At 51.9% G+C, this 16,170-nt stretch overlaps 1 protein-coding gene across 7 annotated transcripts in view; it reads left to right on the forward strand.

Moving 5' to 3' along the window:
- The window catches only part of RNF24 (ring finger protein 24), a 29,597-nt gene extending 14,545 nt beyond the window's left edge, over nucleotides 1-15,052 (forward strand). For 5 of the 7 annotated variants that reach the window (XM_015625596.2, XM_015625598.2, XM_015625594.3 and 2 more), the window contains 5 exons: nucleotides 3,695-3,844; nucleotides 9,309-9,351; nucleotides 10,226-10,267; nucleotides 12,271-12,350; nucleotides 13,831-15,052. In XM_015625596.2, coding sequence (XP_015481082.1) covers nucleotides 3,702-3,844; nucleotides 9,309-9,351; nucleotides 10,226-10,267; nucleotides 12,271-12,350; nucleotides 13,831-13,969 — 447 coding nt within the window. In that variant the 5' untranslated portion in view covers nucleotides 3,695-3,701 and the 3' untranslated portion in view covers nucleotides 13,970-15,052. Of the gene's footprint in view, nucleotides 1-1,150; nucleotides 1,356-2,042; nucleotides 2,390-3,694; nucleotides 3,845-9,308; nucleotides 9,352-10,225; nucleotides 10,268-12,270; nucleotides 12,351-13,830 lie in introns of those variants that run through there. The other 2 variants (XM_019006453.2, XM_015625595.3) reach the window with 2 other exon arrangements.
- Nucleotides 15,053-16,170: the final 1,118 nt, after the last annotated feature.

Genomic DNA, 16,170 nt, shown 5'->3' on the forward strand with positions numbered 1-16,170 from the left:
AAGGACAAGCAGCTCCTTTTAATAAGTAAAACCCCAAAAAGGAGCACACAGTTCAAATCCATGTGGCAAAGCAGCAGGAAAGCAAAAATCTGCAGCTTTCAGCCCATGGCATTACTTAAAGTGGCATCCCTGGTGTCACCCCCTGGCTTCAGGGACCACAGCTCTGCCTTGCTCCCCTCCTCCTCCCTGCCTCAGTTTCTCTGCCTGTGAGAAGACAATTGCATCCTTTATTAATCCCTGTGAGATCTCCTGAGGAACGCTCTGGGTACGAGGTTGGCCCCACGTATTAAGGGCTTGCTGCGGCTCTAATGGGAATTAATTTGGGACGTGGCTTCCTGAGGTTTACCTTTCACAGCCCAACTGTAATCAACGAGCTCAGCTGACCTGTAACACTCCTTTTCTGGCTGCTGGATGGGCCATTAACCAGCACTTGGCTTTTAATTAAAGCTGGGTTTTGTCCTCCTTGGAGAAAACTGTGGATGTGCTTGGCCCCACGTTGCTGAGTCATTGGAGGGTGTAAGGAGGGAGATGTGGAGTTCAGGTTGTTCTGCCATTGTGGCTCTCTGCATCCCAGAACGAGGAACCATTGTTCTTTGCTATTTTTCACAGAATCGTGGAATTACAGAACCACGGAATGATTTGGGTTGGAAGAGACCTTAAAGACCCTCCAGTTCCATTCCCCTGCCATGGGCAGGGACACCTTCCACTCTCCCAGGCTGCTCCAAGCCCCATCCTAGCTGGTCTTGAACACTTGCAGGGATGGAACAACCACAGCTTCTCTGGACAACCTGTGCCAGTGCCCCCTTTTCTATGAGCAGCCTGTGTCCCCCATCCCAGGGGTTTTAGGGACCTATTGGGAGCCATGGATCCCCCACAAGCATCATCTCCCTGCTCTGAGATGCCTTGACCATGGAGAGAGCAACAGGGAGGCTTTTGTTCAGCACAAGAAACTTTTCATCCTTCTTTATGGCTTCTTTTTTATTTCTTTTGGCTGTGCCTTTGCAAATCTGAAGCAGCTTAAAATACAGTTCCTCCCCCCCCCACTCCCCTTAAAAAAAACAACCCCAAAGCTTGGCTGTTTGAAATCATCAGATTTCACTGGAGTCTTTTAAAGTTAACAGTTTCCTGGATCCTGGGCAGACAAACTGATTTTTCCCCTTTAACCTCCGTGTTTTGTGCTGTAACATTTCTCAGCTGTTGCAGCAGGAGGGAGTAAGGACCAGGGCAGCTCCAATGTGGAGAAGGTTATTTCACACAGGGGTTGGATGAATCTGGTGTGGGATTCCCTGGATTTGCACCTCAGGGGACGGAAGGGTTGGCCCCAGGAGGCTGAACCCCCACGACATGGCTGGCAGGTAGGTCATGGCTGTGTTCATGACACGCTTTTAGGGCAAAATATTAGGGAAATAATTCCATTGGAAGAGGATAGTGGCATGCTGGGAGTTGGTGTGAGCTCTGTTTCTGCTGCCTGTTTATTTGCTGAGGGCTGTGTTGGTTTCTAGCTGTGCTCATGGATGTGGGGACTGGTGCAAGAGCGGTGCAGCTCAGGTGCATACGAGCATGGGGAATTTTTCTGGCTTGATGGGACTTGCTGCCCCCAAATGCAGCCTTGGATGTTCCTTACCCACGGAATTTCTTAGTGGGATTGCTGAGAAGAGCATCACAAGTTAAAAGACTTGGAAAGGAAAGAAAAACAACAGTCCAGTGCTGGTTGGTTTTGTTGCCTGTCCTCCAAGAGTTGTCTTGGAGTCTCCTGGAGCTTTCCTGGATGGAGGACAGAGGACATTTCTCTCAGACAGTTGAGGAGCTGGAGGCAGCCAGCCTTGGCCAAAGGCAGTGAGTATCTGCACGATCCTCCAGCTGAAACACCCTCATGCCACCAGCGTGACCAAGGGGAGCCCTTGAACCGTCCCAAATCCCTCTGACCCGGCAGGACTGAAACCCAAACGCAGCCCTGCGACGCCGAGCTGCGCATTAACTCCGCCAGAGCTGGGAACAAAGGTTTGGGGGCTGGATTGGGCTTTTTTTAATTTATTTGCAAAGCAAACCAGCTCAGCTGAGCGGAACAGGCGTCGGTGGAGGAGCGTGAGCTGCCGGGCGGTTGCTGGGCTATAAAATCCCATCCCCACCAGCGCTGGCAGGGGGATGTGCCGGCTCCCTGAGCTCTCGTAGCGTTTCCACGTTGGCCGGGAGAGGCTCTGAACATGCGTGTTGCTCTCTGGAGGCTTTAATCAAATCCAGGCTTTACCAGAAATCGCCTCGAAACTTCCAGCGAGCTGAGGAAACTGAAAGCAGCCGGTGCAAGGAGGCTCCCGGGCGGGTGTTTGGGGCTGGCAGGGATGTTGCCTTCAGCAAGGGGATAGTCCCGGTGAGGCAGCCGGGATGAGAGGTGAGTCTGCTCCCCGTGGGAAGTCAGGAAAGCCTACAGGGTTCAGCAAAAGCGGGGCCTCAAGGGGAAAAGGAGATTTGGGGGTGCTGCTTGGAGGGACAGTCAGAGAACACTTGGATTTTGCAGCATTGCTCTCTGGCATGTGTGGGTTCAGATCCTGCGGTTTCCCCACCGTCTTCCCACCCTGTGCAAAACGAGGAGCTGTGCAATTACTGCGCCGTGGAAAACTCCCCGCTCCAGGGGAGGGTTTTGTTATCCCTCAGTGATTTTATTTGGGAAACAGGGCTCAGACTGCAGGTACTTTCCTTGCTTGTAAAACTCCATCACACGTTGCTCTCCTGTGGGCAGAAGAGAAAACAAGGTGTATTTTGAACTTCCTTTTCTAAGCTGGGGGCAGGGGAATTTTATGGCTGGCCAGCAACGGTTGTGATCATCGGAGGGCGAACGGGTTCAGAGAATGATAGGAAGATAAGAGATAATAAATAAGTGCAGTTAAAATCCTGGGGGAGAGGATTTGCTGAAGTTGTTATCCCAGGCAGCTGTTCAGGGTTTAATTTGGGCTCTCCAAGGGGAGGGAGGTTTTGGTCATGGGTCCCAGACAAGGGATGTGACAGCCAAAATTGCTGCCTCTTCTTCTTGGCCGCTGCTTGCTGGTGCCTCGGGGCTTTCCTGGGGGAAAGGAGCCTGGGGCTATGCTGAGGAGTAAAGCTGAAATCTGCAGAAGTGCTCTTAAACCACCAAACCTGCATCTCAGATGGGAAAAACAAACAAAGCCTCCTTTACAGAGTCCATAGGCTCCCTGTAATTTCTCCCAGTGGTGCAGCTGTGTGTCCTGGCTATGTCCTTGTTCTCTTCCTTTTCATCTTTGATGAGTTTGGTGGAGGATATCTATGGAATGAGGAGTCAGAAACCACTGGAGGGGAAGGGAAGGCAAACTTACCTTACTCCAAGGCTTCCTGGCTGCTTTCAGTATTTTTACCAAGTTACTGCAGGGTTTGAGGGACGCTGGCTGCAGCTGGGGCTGCTCAGATGCAATTCCCGCCGTCCATCCAGTGTTTAACTTGAATGATGATGTGTGAAAGGAAAAGAGCTGGAGGAGAAGCTCAGAGTGGGAGAAGGAAAATCCCAGCCCCAGCTTATCCAGCCCTGCTTTGTTTTTGGGGTTACCAAGATGGGAACTTGGTTTTGAGCAAGGAGGGGGATGAGTGAGAAGTCATCTCCAGCCCTCTCCATGTCCATTCAAGGGACCACTGGTCTGCAAAGTGCATCCCTAAGGATCCATGTGTTTTCTCCCTGTCTCCACAGCCTACCCATGAGCTCAGACTTCCAGCATTACAGTTTCAGGATGCCGAACATCGGGTTCCAGAACCTTCCTCTCAACATATACATCGTGGTTTTCGGCACGGCCATCTTCGTCTTCATCCTCAGTTTGCTCTTCTGTTGCTACTTGATCAGGTAAGGGAATGTTGTAAGGGAATGTTCCCCAAGAGCTTCCCTGCTTCCAGGCCCATCATTGATCCCTCCATCCCAAAAAGAGCAGGCAGCACCTTCCTTGGTGGCACCAATTTCCTTGACACATCTTACGTCAACCTGATGTCCCACAAATTAATCACATTATCCACTTAAAACCAGGAGATACACATTTGCTAAAAAAGTAATGGAATTGTGGTCAGCTTCTCAAAAACCTGGAAAGGGATGTTTTATGGTCTCTGCTTTCTGCTTAATGTTTCAACAGATTTCCCTTTGTAATGAGTAACCCGTGTCCTGCGTGCCTAAGGAATGTTTAATACCTGCTCCGTTGGTTATTGAACACAAATTGCTCCTTCAACAGCACAGTTTGGAGATTAATGATGCAGAGTTGATGTGTTAATCTGAGCAATGGGGTAGGGGGACAGCAGGGTTAAAGGTTGTTCCAGTTTGGGGCTTCTTTTAATTATTTTATGGGCCATTGGGGAGATTATTGGGCTGCTAATTGAGAGGAGAAACTCTTCCTGACGGGGGTGAAATGAGGCAACTGGGGAAAAAAACATAGTGCCTGAGAATGGAGGTGGTGATGGAGATGAGTCGTGCTGATAATCCAGTATGGGGAGCTGGCTGTGCTTCCACCTGTGCCTGGGAGCAGAGGTCATCACTCTGCCAGCAGTGGCAGCCAAAATTCTGCATTCCCAGAGCTCTCCTCTCCAGCTTTTCCATGCCCTTTCCTTCCCCTCTGTCTTTCCAGCTGGCCCCAGCTCCCTGCAAGCTCTGCATCCATCACATCCCTTCCCTGTCTTCCTGTAAAACAGGTACCCAGTCTCTCCTTGCAGCACAGCAGCCAGGCCCACCAGGTTATCTATCCAGAGGGTGTTAAAAATATTTTATCCTGCTCCTGTAGGCCAGGAAAGCGAGATTTCAGTGTCAACCTTCTAAATACTTGATAATTTCTAACCATTTTCAGTTCTGGATGAAGCAAAACCTCATAAAACATGCAGATGAGCCCAAACCCAGGTTTACCAAGGGGTGATTTGGGCTACTTGGGCATCATATAATTTTTATTTTTTTTCCCCACAATTATGAAAATTGTGTTTTGAAGGTGTATGAAAATAGACCAGAGGTGTTCAGAGGACTCAAGGACTTGTTTTGCTCAGGTGGAGCTTGAGTCCATATGGGTCACTTAGAAAACTGAAGAGGTGTTTGGACTCGGAGAGTATTTTCCTGGGCACTCACGGGGTGTGTTATGCCCCAAAGAAGGAATAACAAGGAGTAATGTCTGGAAGGTCAAGCCAGAAAATCTTTAAATTTAGAAGCTGGAGGCGTGTTGTAAGAGAGAGAGGGTGAGTAACCGGTGAGAGAAGCCAGCAAGGAAGTGGCAAGTCCTCCTTCTCTTCACGTCTTTAAATCAAGACCGAGGACCTTTCTGGACGAGACATTTTGGCTCCTGTTCCCGAGGTGCTATTTAGCAACCCATGATAGATGGGGAGTTGGATTAGGTCATCCAGTGATCCCTTTATAGCCCAAAACCCTAGAGAGACTCTACAAATGGCTCTTCAGACCTCCTCCCTCAGCTCTTTTATTGGCAGAACAGAACCAAAACAGGAACCTCCAGCCCCCATTGGGGAGGGTTTTGCTGTGCTGTGGATTTTAGCTGTGCCAGTGTCCCAGGAGTGTCCACCTCCATGGAAGCTGCTCTGTAATCTCAGCTTGTCTGGGATATAAAAGTCTGAGTTTTGGTGGGGTTTGGGAAGCATTGTAGGAGGACAAGAGGATGAGGATCACCCACCTGCAAGGGCAGAGAGACCAACAGGAGAGGGTGGTCCCCTCCAGGGCTCTGCTTCCATCTGTGGGGGTTCTGCACAGGTAACAGCAGCTCCTGGCTTTCCTATGGGTGCAGCATCAACACAGCCCTTCCTCTCCCTCCTTTCCCATAACTCCACATCTCCAAATATTTGGCAAACACCAGGCAAGGCTCATGACACCAACCTCAGGCCCTGGTTCTCATCTCCTGCTCTGGAGCAGAGCAGCCCCTGCAGCTCTCCCCACATCCCCAGCTGGGGAGGCATCCAGAGTGTGGATGAGCCAATATCAGGTGTATTCACCCCAAATCACAGAGCTGACAGCATTAAATAAAAGATGTGCTGGGGAAGGAGAGGACAGGGGCTGTGCTTTGCAGCTGTGTCAATACAGGCTGTGCTGTCCGCTCCAAGTGGAGAAAAAGTGACATTTTTAATTGGATTGGCTCAGAACAAGAGTCCAGTAGGAATTTCACAACAAAAATCATCATTGCCTGTGCACTGTTCAGGTGAACCTCGAGCTGTTCTGCTGCTGCAAATCGCTCAGGTCCCTCATGGCTGCTGCCTCTGCTCAGCAAAATTACAGATAAAAAAGGAAGAACAAGGAAATGAGATTTTGCAGGCAGCTGTTCGTGTCTGATCTCTGGTGAATTAATGAAAGTGATAAACTCGTGTTGCCTTCAGTCCCATAAAACCCAGTCCAGAAGGATGCTGAGCTGAGCAATGGCACCTTCACTGTGGGTCAGGTCTGCAGCATCCTCTCTCTCTCTGCTTTGCTGTGGATCATCCAGGGCTCATCCCTGCCCAGCCTGGAGCTGCTCAAAGTCTCTGGCAGGTGCAGAGCACACAGCCCCTAAAAAGCCTTTTTTTTTAATGGCTATTTCCTTCTGCATTCAGAACTGCCAGGATCCAACACAGTGGTTGGGTTTTGTGTCCAGAGAAGAGAACGGAGCTGGGGAAGGGTCTGGAGCCCCAGGAGAGGCTGAGGGAGCTGGGAAAGGGGCTCAGCCTGGAGAAAAGGAGGCTCAGGGGGCCCTTCTGGCTCTGCACAACTCCCTGCCAGGAGGGGACAGCCGGGGGGGTCGGGCTCTGCTCCCAGGGAACAGGGACAGGAGGAGAGGGAACAGCTCAGGCTGGGCCAGGGGAGGTTTAGGTTGGATATTTGGGAAGGTTTCTTCACCCAGAGATGCCAGGTTGGACATTAGCACAGCTGCCCAGGGCAGTGGTGGAGTCCCCATCCCTGGGGGGACTTAAAAGCCATGTGGATGTGGATGTGGCACCTGGGGACATGGGTCAGTGGTGGCCTTGGCAGTGCTGGGGGAACAGTTGGACTGGATGATCTTAGAGAGCTTTTCCAACCCAAACAACTCTGTGATTCCTTGGGGAGCCCAAGGAGCCCAGCTGACACAATGATGGGATAAAAACCCAGTGCCCAGGACCTTTCTACTCCTTGTACCATAAAGCAACTAATGTGGAAATCTCAGAGGAAAACCTGCAGAACACTTTTCCTCTGCATTTTGTACCCGTAGATGTTCACTTGCTGTCAGTGATTCAGTCACCCAGAGAAGCAGGGAGCTCCCACTCCTTTGGGAAGAGATCCCAAAGCCCAGAGGAGGCAGTTGTTCCTTCAGGGAGGGTGACAGCACACAGGATCAGCAGCCAGGCACTGTGTGGTCCCTTATCTCGGTCAGACATCTGCCAGGAATTCCTCGGGAGTCACAGCACTTGACAGGAGATGGATGGAGCTGGAACATCGCCTGCCAGGATCCAGGGTCTCCTCATGACAGCTGCACCAGGCCCACCAGGATCCATCTGGCCTGGGATCCTGGCTCAGAGAGCAAGGAGGAGCAGGCTGAGCTCGCACGCTTCAGCACCAGATGTACTCGTGCTGCTCCCCAGAACCTCCAGGGAGGAGGGTTTTTTTGGGAAAATCTCCCTGTCTGGCTCAGCACCAGCCCAGGGCATTGTGGATCCGTGTTTCCAGCGTGGAGCTGTGCAGATCCACAGCCAGGTGGTCACTTCTTCCCCACCACTGGTCCAAGGTGCTCCAGTGGCTTTGGCTCAGGGAGTCCAAACCTTTGGTGGCCACTCAGTGCTCCATACAGAGGGATGCTTCTTCCAAGTTTTCCCTTGTCTGTGGTCTCCAGGCACACGCCTCGCTTCTCCCCATCTGTGTTTCATAACCGCCTTCCCAGCCACCGGATCCCTGCGGATTGGGCCGGTTTCATCCTGTTTTCTCTATTGTTCCTGCATCTTCTGCTCATGTTTCTGTTCAGGGTCACTGCCAGAGGGATGAGACCCCAGTCTCCTCCTCCTTCTCTTCCTCCTCCTCCTCCTCCTCCCTGCCTGCTGCAGGCTTTTCCATGGTTCTGCAGGCGGGTTCCTGCCAGGCAGCATTGTTGGAGCAAGAGGGATGGCTCCCTGTGAAATTTGGGACTCAGGAGCTGACTTTGCATCTCTCCCTGCAGCATTAAGGTGCATTTTTACCCATCCCTCAGCTTCTAAGACCCACAGCATTTTGGGGGAGGGTGTCAGACATAAGGAAATATTTTTTCATCCCGTTTTTATAACTCCTCCACTGCAGCGTGGCAGGATCGGGAAACCCCCAGGAGCTCAGGTTGAAACATCCAGGGATTTCAGACAGCCCTCAGAATATTTTTGGAGAAGAGAAATTCCAGACAAGGGGGTTTCCCATCTGAAATCACACAGAGCTGGCTGGAGAAAATATTCCTATGGCTCTCCAAGCCCTGCAGCCACACATTGACTCCGTATTGAAAGTCCTTGGCCAACTCTTCAGCCCTGGGAACTTCCCTCCTGAGTTTTCCAATTATTAAATGCCATGTCTGGTAATGAGAGGCAATATTGGTTATTTTAATTTGAAATGCATTTATTTTAGGAGCATAATGGGTTTCTCCAGCCAGCAGATGCCTGCAGAGAGCTCTGCTGGCTCTGACTCTGGAGAGGGGAGACTGGGGAGGGAGGGGATGGAACCAGCACTTTGCTTGTGGTCTGAAATTCCTGCTGGACTTCCCACTGCAGCAGGTGTTCTTGGAATAGGCCCATCCCATTCCTCTCCATCCCTCAGTTTTCTCCAGGAATGGATCTGGTTTGATTGATCCTAGAACTGGGGATAAAGCTGAGTTTGAGGAACGTGGTGTCACCCAAGCAGCGTGATGGGGGCTTTGGTGGGAAAGCTCTGGGCAGGGAGTCTCCTCCCCATTCCCTGCTGGAATAGGAGCAGGGCTTTCCTCAGGTCTGAGCTCCCAGGCCTTGAAAAACAGTCCTGCATTCAGTGTTGGAGCTGTTGCCAGCAGAAGTGGTTGGAAACTGAGGGGATTTATGGCAGATTGTGATTTCCTTTTTCTGGTTTTACCCATGTGGTTGATGTCTGCTTGGAAAATCAGGGAGGTCAAAAGAGGCATAAGGGAGGAGTTGTGTGCTTTGGGATGGAGATGTTGCCTTCCCAGCGACAGGGAAAGCTGGATGTTGCCTAAACATGTAGTTTCCTGTGGCCATTCTCATTTCTGAAATAAAAAAAAATAAAATGTAACATGTTAAAGCTGGAAAGGAGGGAAGTGGAATGTTTGAGGTATTACAATAATCCTGATTTTTTTTGCCTGACCTCATGTTTCTCCCTGGTTTCATTGCAGGCTCAGGCATCAGGCACACAAAGAGCTTTACGCCTACAAACAGGTGAGATGATCTTCTTAACTTTTTTTCCCCCCTTCCCTTCTCCCTAGTGCCAAATCCATCAGTTTTCCTCCTGCTGTTCCTCTCCCTGGGAGGTTTCTGGCCCTCAGAGGGCAGTTGTAACACCTAGGCCAACCTGGCCCTGCTGATTTTATTGTCCCTTGCCAGCAGGGCCCCCCAGGACCATCCCTCACCTGCTCATCCACAAGGCTCCCAGTTTTCCACTGACATCCTGAGCAGTGGGAACATCTCCAGCTCTGGAGCTCTCCAGGCTCACCCTCTGCAGAGCAGCGATGCCATCACTCCCCCAGTCACCAAACTTAGGTTTTGTAGGGTCTGAATCTGCTCCCAGGGTTGGACCTGGCTGCTCCAAATCTCTGTAGCCACAGGGCTTTTCCAGGGAACAGCTCCATGGCAAGCCCAGCTCTCCCCTGCACCCACCTGCACTTTCCAGTTAAAATAAACACAGCCCAGAGGTGGGTGTCAGGCTGCTGCTGCCACGTCCTGTTTTCTCCAGGATTTGTGGGATTTTCTGTCTCTGATCCCTTGATCTGTGCAGGAAGCTGGGTGGAGTTGGGCTGAAAACACACAGTTGTCCTGGATTTACAGCCCTCCCCAGGTGTTCAGCTTGGATGGAGGGAAGATGAAGTGGTAGCCCAGGAGGGTTAAATTTGGGTGGAAACCTGGATTTGATCCTTGTGGTTTTATCTTTCCCAGTGCTCCCCTCCTGTCCCTGCACAGGGCCCCTCGTGCTGGCTGGGGTTACTGGGGGGTTTCCAGTTCTGCTGGGACACTCAGTGGGATCCCTCTGGGGAGGTTTTTCCTGGGAATGCTCGTGGCAGAAGCTCTGTCCTCACCCCAGCTTTTTGCTTTGCAGGTCATACTCAAGGAGAAGGTGAAGGAGCTGAATCTCCATGAGGTGAGCACATCCTGGAGCAACAAAAACTCCCTCACCCTCCTCTTCCTCACCCTGGAGAGGAGGCAAACCCTCAAATTCAACTGCACTGGGAGCAGAGCATACAGCCAGCTCTGCTTTGGAAATGGGGAAAGATCCTCTGCAAAAGTCTGGGTTAAGCCCTCTCCTTCCTCCTGGCTCCCCTCGGGTTTTCCTGCATGGTTACTGTTATTTATTGGGTTCTTCTTATCACCCTGATAAGGAGCTGTGGATAAGGGGAGGCCAGGACAGGCTGGGCCTTGTATAAACAATGTCCCTGGGCAGGGACATCCCCTCTGGCCCCACCACTGTCGTCAGGCTGTGACAATATCCAGCACAGCTCTGCGCAGGGAAAACTGAAATCCAGGATAAACATTCTCCCCTGGCTCCTGCAAGAGGCAGATCTGCTCCTCCCTCCCCTCCCCCTGAGGGCTGAAACACCTTGGTTTATCTCCATGGCCTTCCAGGCTTTTTGGGGCTGAGCATTTCTATTCACAGCCCATTTTTTGTGATGAATTTGAGCAGGAATCTGCTCAAATCCCACGTCAAAGCACGGCCTGGATTTATTTATTCTGCCAGAGATAACAAAAATGCCCACCCACATCCGGGCACGAGGCTGCTCATCTGCTCAGCACCAGCTCCAGTTGTTCATAAGCCACTGTTTATTTTATTTTAATCCCCTGAGCAGAGCCCATCCCACGTTTTATCCTGACTCTGCTCTCCCCACAGCCCCCAGGGTAAATCCCAGGGGCCCCAGGGTTGTGAGCAGTCCCTGCTGCAGGCCCCTATCTCTGATCCTCTCCCATTAAATCGACCTGCAGTGGGGTTTTTGTCGGCACACAGGCTTCAAAGCACTTCCTGGGGTGAGGAGTGGATAGAGGAGGGATTTGGGAATGTGCCAGAGCTGGGAATGGCCTCCATAACGCTCAGCCCTCCTCCTCCACCTCTGTTCCCAGCTGTCTGCAGCTCTCCCAGCTTTTGGGACGAGGCCTCTGTGGGGAAGAGGACAGAGCTGTTCCAGCTCATCTCTGGGATTTGGAAAAGCCTGGAAGGGTTTAGCTCAAAAATACCCCATTCTGGGCATTTGTATTTTGGCATTTGCAGTCAGTGTTTCTGGAAAGCAGAAGTCGGGGTGGGAATTTTCCAACATGACGGGGCGGCTGCCCAGAGCCCTGCGGAGGGAAAGCGCCCACCCAGCTCTTCCCTCCCTGTCTCTGGAGCTGGTTTTCCCCTTTTTCCACCTTTCTGCCTCTCCCAGGCCCTGGGGGAGCTCGGGATGTGTGTGTTCCTCAGGGGCTGACCCCAACAGCTGCACCTGGCCCTGGTGCACTGAGAGCTCCCAGGCCAGCGAGGCTGGGAAAACCACCCAGGAATATTCAAAATCCCCTGGGATATCCAAAACGAGTCAGGAGGATTTGGCTGCGAGGGGGGAAGGAGGTTTTGGCTGAGAAAACAGCCACCAGCTTTCCCGGCCCTGGGATAGGCACAGCAACTTCTTTGCCTTCTCCTCTTCCCAGAGGTGTCCCTGCAGATGTAGCTCAGTGCCAGGGACCAGGCAGCAGCGAGGATCCCTCCCCCTGCACCCCAAAACCCAAACACATCCCAGCTTTGGGGCTGCTCTGTGCAGGCTCCATGGTCCCTGCCACCACAAAACGGACACCTGAGCCTCAGCCTGTGATCCTGAAGCTTGGGCAGCAAAATTTGGGAAGGCTCTAAGGGAAATTTCATCCCTGTGAGGGTGGGCAGGCCCTGGCACAGGGTGCCCAGAGAAGCTGTGGCTGCCCCTGGATCCCTGGAAGTGTCCAAGGCCAGGCTGGGTGGGGCTTGGAGCAGCCTGGGCTGGGGGAAGGTGGCACTGGATGGCACTGGATGATCTTTAAGGTCTTTTCCAACCCAATTCCCAGGATTGCATGATCTGAGCCATTTGGTAGTTTTTATTTGCTCCCTGTGTGTTGCTCCCTGCCCATTGCCATTCCCTGTCCCTGCAGATCTGTGCCGTGTGCCTGGAGGAGTTCAAGCCCAAGGACGAGCTGGGGATCTGTCCCTGCAAACATGCCTTCCACAGGAAGTGAGTGTGGGCAGGGCTGGGGGCTCTTCCCACCCATCCCGGGGCACGAATGGCAGGGGGAGCCCCAGGGGGATGAGCTGGGACAGGGGAGCAGCAGTTTGGGAACTGGAAAAATGATGGAAGGTTTGGGGATCTGGGGTTGAACTTGCAGGATGCCCTGTGCTGAGTCTGGCCTGGGTGATCCTCATGGATCCCTTCCAGCTCAGGCTGTAATTCCATGAAAAATGTAAATATATATATTTTATATAGGCATGGTTCATATAAAGCAAACCCACTGCAATTTATGTTACAACAACAACAACAACAACAACAGCAACAACAATAATAATAATAATAATAATTTCATAACAGTATGTAAAAATATATTTATAACAATATATAACAATATTTTATATAACAATACTATATAATATTCTATATGCTAAAACTGCATATCCTACTATGTTACAGATATTTTTATATTCTCTTATATTTATATATACATTATATATATTTATATTTTATATATTACATATTTTACATATTTATACATTTATATATACAATGTATACTGTATATACCATGTAATATATTTAATATATATTACATAATATGTACTATATCTATGATATGATAGATAATTATATATAATACACATAATAGTATGGCTATATCAGAATTATGTACATAATTTTTTTAAAATTTATTTATACACATTATATACATGTTATATTATTATACATGTATATTATTTACAGAGTCTGTGTTTATAATTTCACAGACAGCTTTTATGTATATATTTTGTTTATTTTTGGGTAGGTGTATGCATTTTTATATCCCTATAATAAATATAAATATAAATATAAATATAAATATAAATATAAATATAAATATAAATATAAATATAAATATAAATATATAAATATAAATCATATATAAAACCCATCTACACAAAATCCCTGTATACACACAGAGCCCAAAAAGAAAAAATCCCAGTAAAACATAAAGGCACCCAAATGTTGAATTAAAAACTGGGCATGGGCGCAAAGCTTCAGGGTGGGGTCGGGGGTTTGGGGGGATTTTTGCTGCTCCCCACTGATGCCAGGTGTGTCCCCAGTGATGTCAGCTGTGTCCCCACTGATGTCAGGTGTCCCCACTGATGTCAGGTGTGTCCCCAGTGATGCCAGGTGTGTCCCCACTGATGTCAGGTGTGTCCCCAGTGATGCCAGGTGTGTCCCTAGTGATGTCAGGTGTGTCTCCAGTGATGCCAGCTGTGTCCCCGCTGATGTCAGCTGTGCCCCCAGTGATGCCAGCTGTGTCCCCAGTGATGTCAGGTGTGTCCCCACTGATGTCAGCTCTGTCCTCATTGATGCCAGTGTGTCCCCAGTGATGCCAGGTGTGTCCCCAGTGATGCCAGCTGTGTCCCCAGTGATGCCAGGTGTGTCCCTAGTGATGTCAGGTGTGTCCCCACTGATGCCAGGTGTGTCCCCGCTGTCCGCAGGTGCCTCATCAAGTGGCTGGAGGTTCGGAAGGTGTGTCCCCTTTGTAACATGCCGGTGCTGCAGCTGGCGCAGCTGCACGGGAAGCCGGACCCGGGCCCGCCGCAGGTGCCGCTGCCCGGCTCGCAGAACATCGTATAGTCCCTCCCGGGCCGGGCCCGGCCCGCGCCCGCCCGCGGCGCTTGGACACAACCAAAGCACTTGGGCCGCAGCTCAGCAGCCCCGGATCCTGCCGGGATGAAGCCTGGGCTCGGATCCTCCGCCAGGGCCGGGAGGGGACCCGGCGTCCTCGGCACGACATCCTTCTTCCAGCACCTCCCGTCTGCAGCCCCGCGGCCGCCGGGAACAGCGCGGCGGCCCCGGCACCTCCCGCTCCCTCCTCTTCGCCTTCGGTTCCTTTGCCCTTGCGGTTCCCACCAGGAAAAGGGGCCTCGCTCCTGGAGTCGTGCTGCGGTTGGGTGTCCCCTCGGCACCTGCTGTCCCCCCGTGGTGGCTGTGCGGGCTCTCCCGGCTTCGGATTCCCTCGCAGCCTCTCGGGGGTGGCTGTCCCTCCTCCTCGCCTACCTCAGGGGCCTGGAGTCCCTGGGAGGGGCCCCATCCTGGCCTCAGCAGCAGCGAGAGCCGTGGCCTGGGGGGGCAGGCAGAATTCCCGGCCTTTGGGATCATCCCATCGCTTCCAGCCTGGCCCCGGGGGGCTCCGGGCAGCGTTTTCCCTTGCCAAACACCCCCGTCAGCAGCCGGGGGAGCTGGGCTGCCCCTCGCCTCCCCCAGCACGAGTTTGGGGTGTCCCCCGCCGTCCTCCCCCGTCGCATTCCCGGGATTTGGGGAGGGGGTGTCAGTATTACACGGCAGCGGCTTTCCCGGGGGCAGGGCTGGGGGGGCTCCTGGTGCTGTTCCCCCCTCCCAAAAAACCCGGGACTGTTTATGGAGCGTGGAGCCTCATAGACGTGTTTGTACACTACAAATTCTGCAGCAGAATATTTTTTAAAACATTCGCTGGTTTTGGTTTTTGGTTTGGTTTTTTTTTTTTTCCTCCGTTTGTTTGGTTTTTTTGTAAGCTCTATTTTTGTATATTTAATTGCTATTTGAAAATTCTAATAATGCGTCTTTTTTGCTAATCACACTCTTCTTAAGGAAAAGCCAGGAAAGAAAAAAAAAAACAACAACCAACCAAGAGTTTGCATGTGATTTGACTTGAAATGTAAATAAAAGCAGGTTTTGGAAGTGGGGGTGTGTTTGCAGGGGGCTCTGTCCCCCCATCCCTTGTTCCCTGTCACCCCGGGGATGTCCCCAGCAGGGGAGGGACCACAGGGCTGGAAGTGGGGCGGGTTGGGGTTCTGTTGTCAATGTCCCCTTGTCCCAGAGCAGAGCCGATGGGGACAGCATCCCATGAGGGCAGGCTGGCTGTGGAGCACCCCAAAACCCCCAGCTAGGAGGGATTTTGCAGGATCCAGGGCAGGGCTGAGCATCTCTGCTTAGGGAGAGGATGTTCCTGGACCATCCTGGACCAATCCTCCCAGCCCTAACCTCGGCCCAAGCCCCTAAGGCCGACCTCCCGCAGGGTCGGGAGGGGTTCAGCTCCTGTGGGATCCACTCCTCCTGGTCCTCAGGGCTTGGCCAGGCGGGTGAGGAAACGCCCTCGGATTGTGCCCGTGGGGGCGCTGAGCCGGGGTCACCCCAGCGGGTGGAGGAGCCTGGTGTGAAGGGGACACGGGACCCCCCTGTCCCGTCCCGCTGTCCCCGATCCCAGCCCGGCGCGGGGCTGCTGCCCTCTAGTGCCGGATCCCTCCTGGCCATCACCGAAACCATGGAGTCCTTGGGATGAGCAGGAGCTTTATAACCCATCCCCTTCACCCCCTGCCATGGCAGGGACACCTCCCACTGTCCCACGGTGCTCCAAGCCCCATCCAGCCTGGCCTTGGACACTTCCAGGGATCCAGGGGCAGCCACGGCTCCTCTGGGCACCCTGTGCCAGGGACTGCCCATCTTCCCAGGGAACAATTTCCTGCCCAATATCCCATCCAGCCCTGCCCTCTGGCAGTGGGAAGCCATTCCCTCAATGTTCTGTTCACCTCCAGCAGAAGGATCCACAGGGACTGAGCACCTGGCCGCCCTTACAGACATTTTTGGGATGACGAGCTCGCTGCGTGACTTCCCACTGCTGGGCCAAAGTCTGGATCTCCCACCGAGCTGCACAAAAGTTATTTTTGATGCTTCCACCCCACAGCTCCTGCTCAGGATTGATGCTGTACCTTCCCCACCGATCCCATTCATACCAGTGGTCAGCAATGAAGTTTTTCATCAAAAACACTGCCATTTCCCCCAATTAATAATCTTTAAAA

Source organism: Parus major, chromosome 4, assembly GCF_001522545.3.
Source record: "Parus major isolate Abel chromosome 4, Parus_major1.1, whole genome shotgun sequence".
Taxonomy (NCBI): Eukaryota; Metazoa; Chordata; class Aves; order Passeriformes; family Paridae; genus Parus; species Parus major.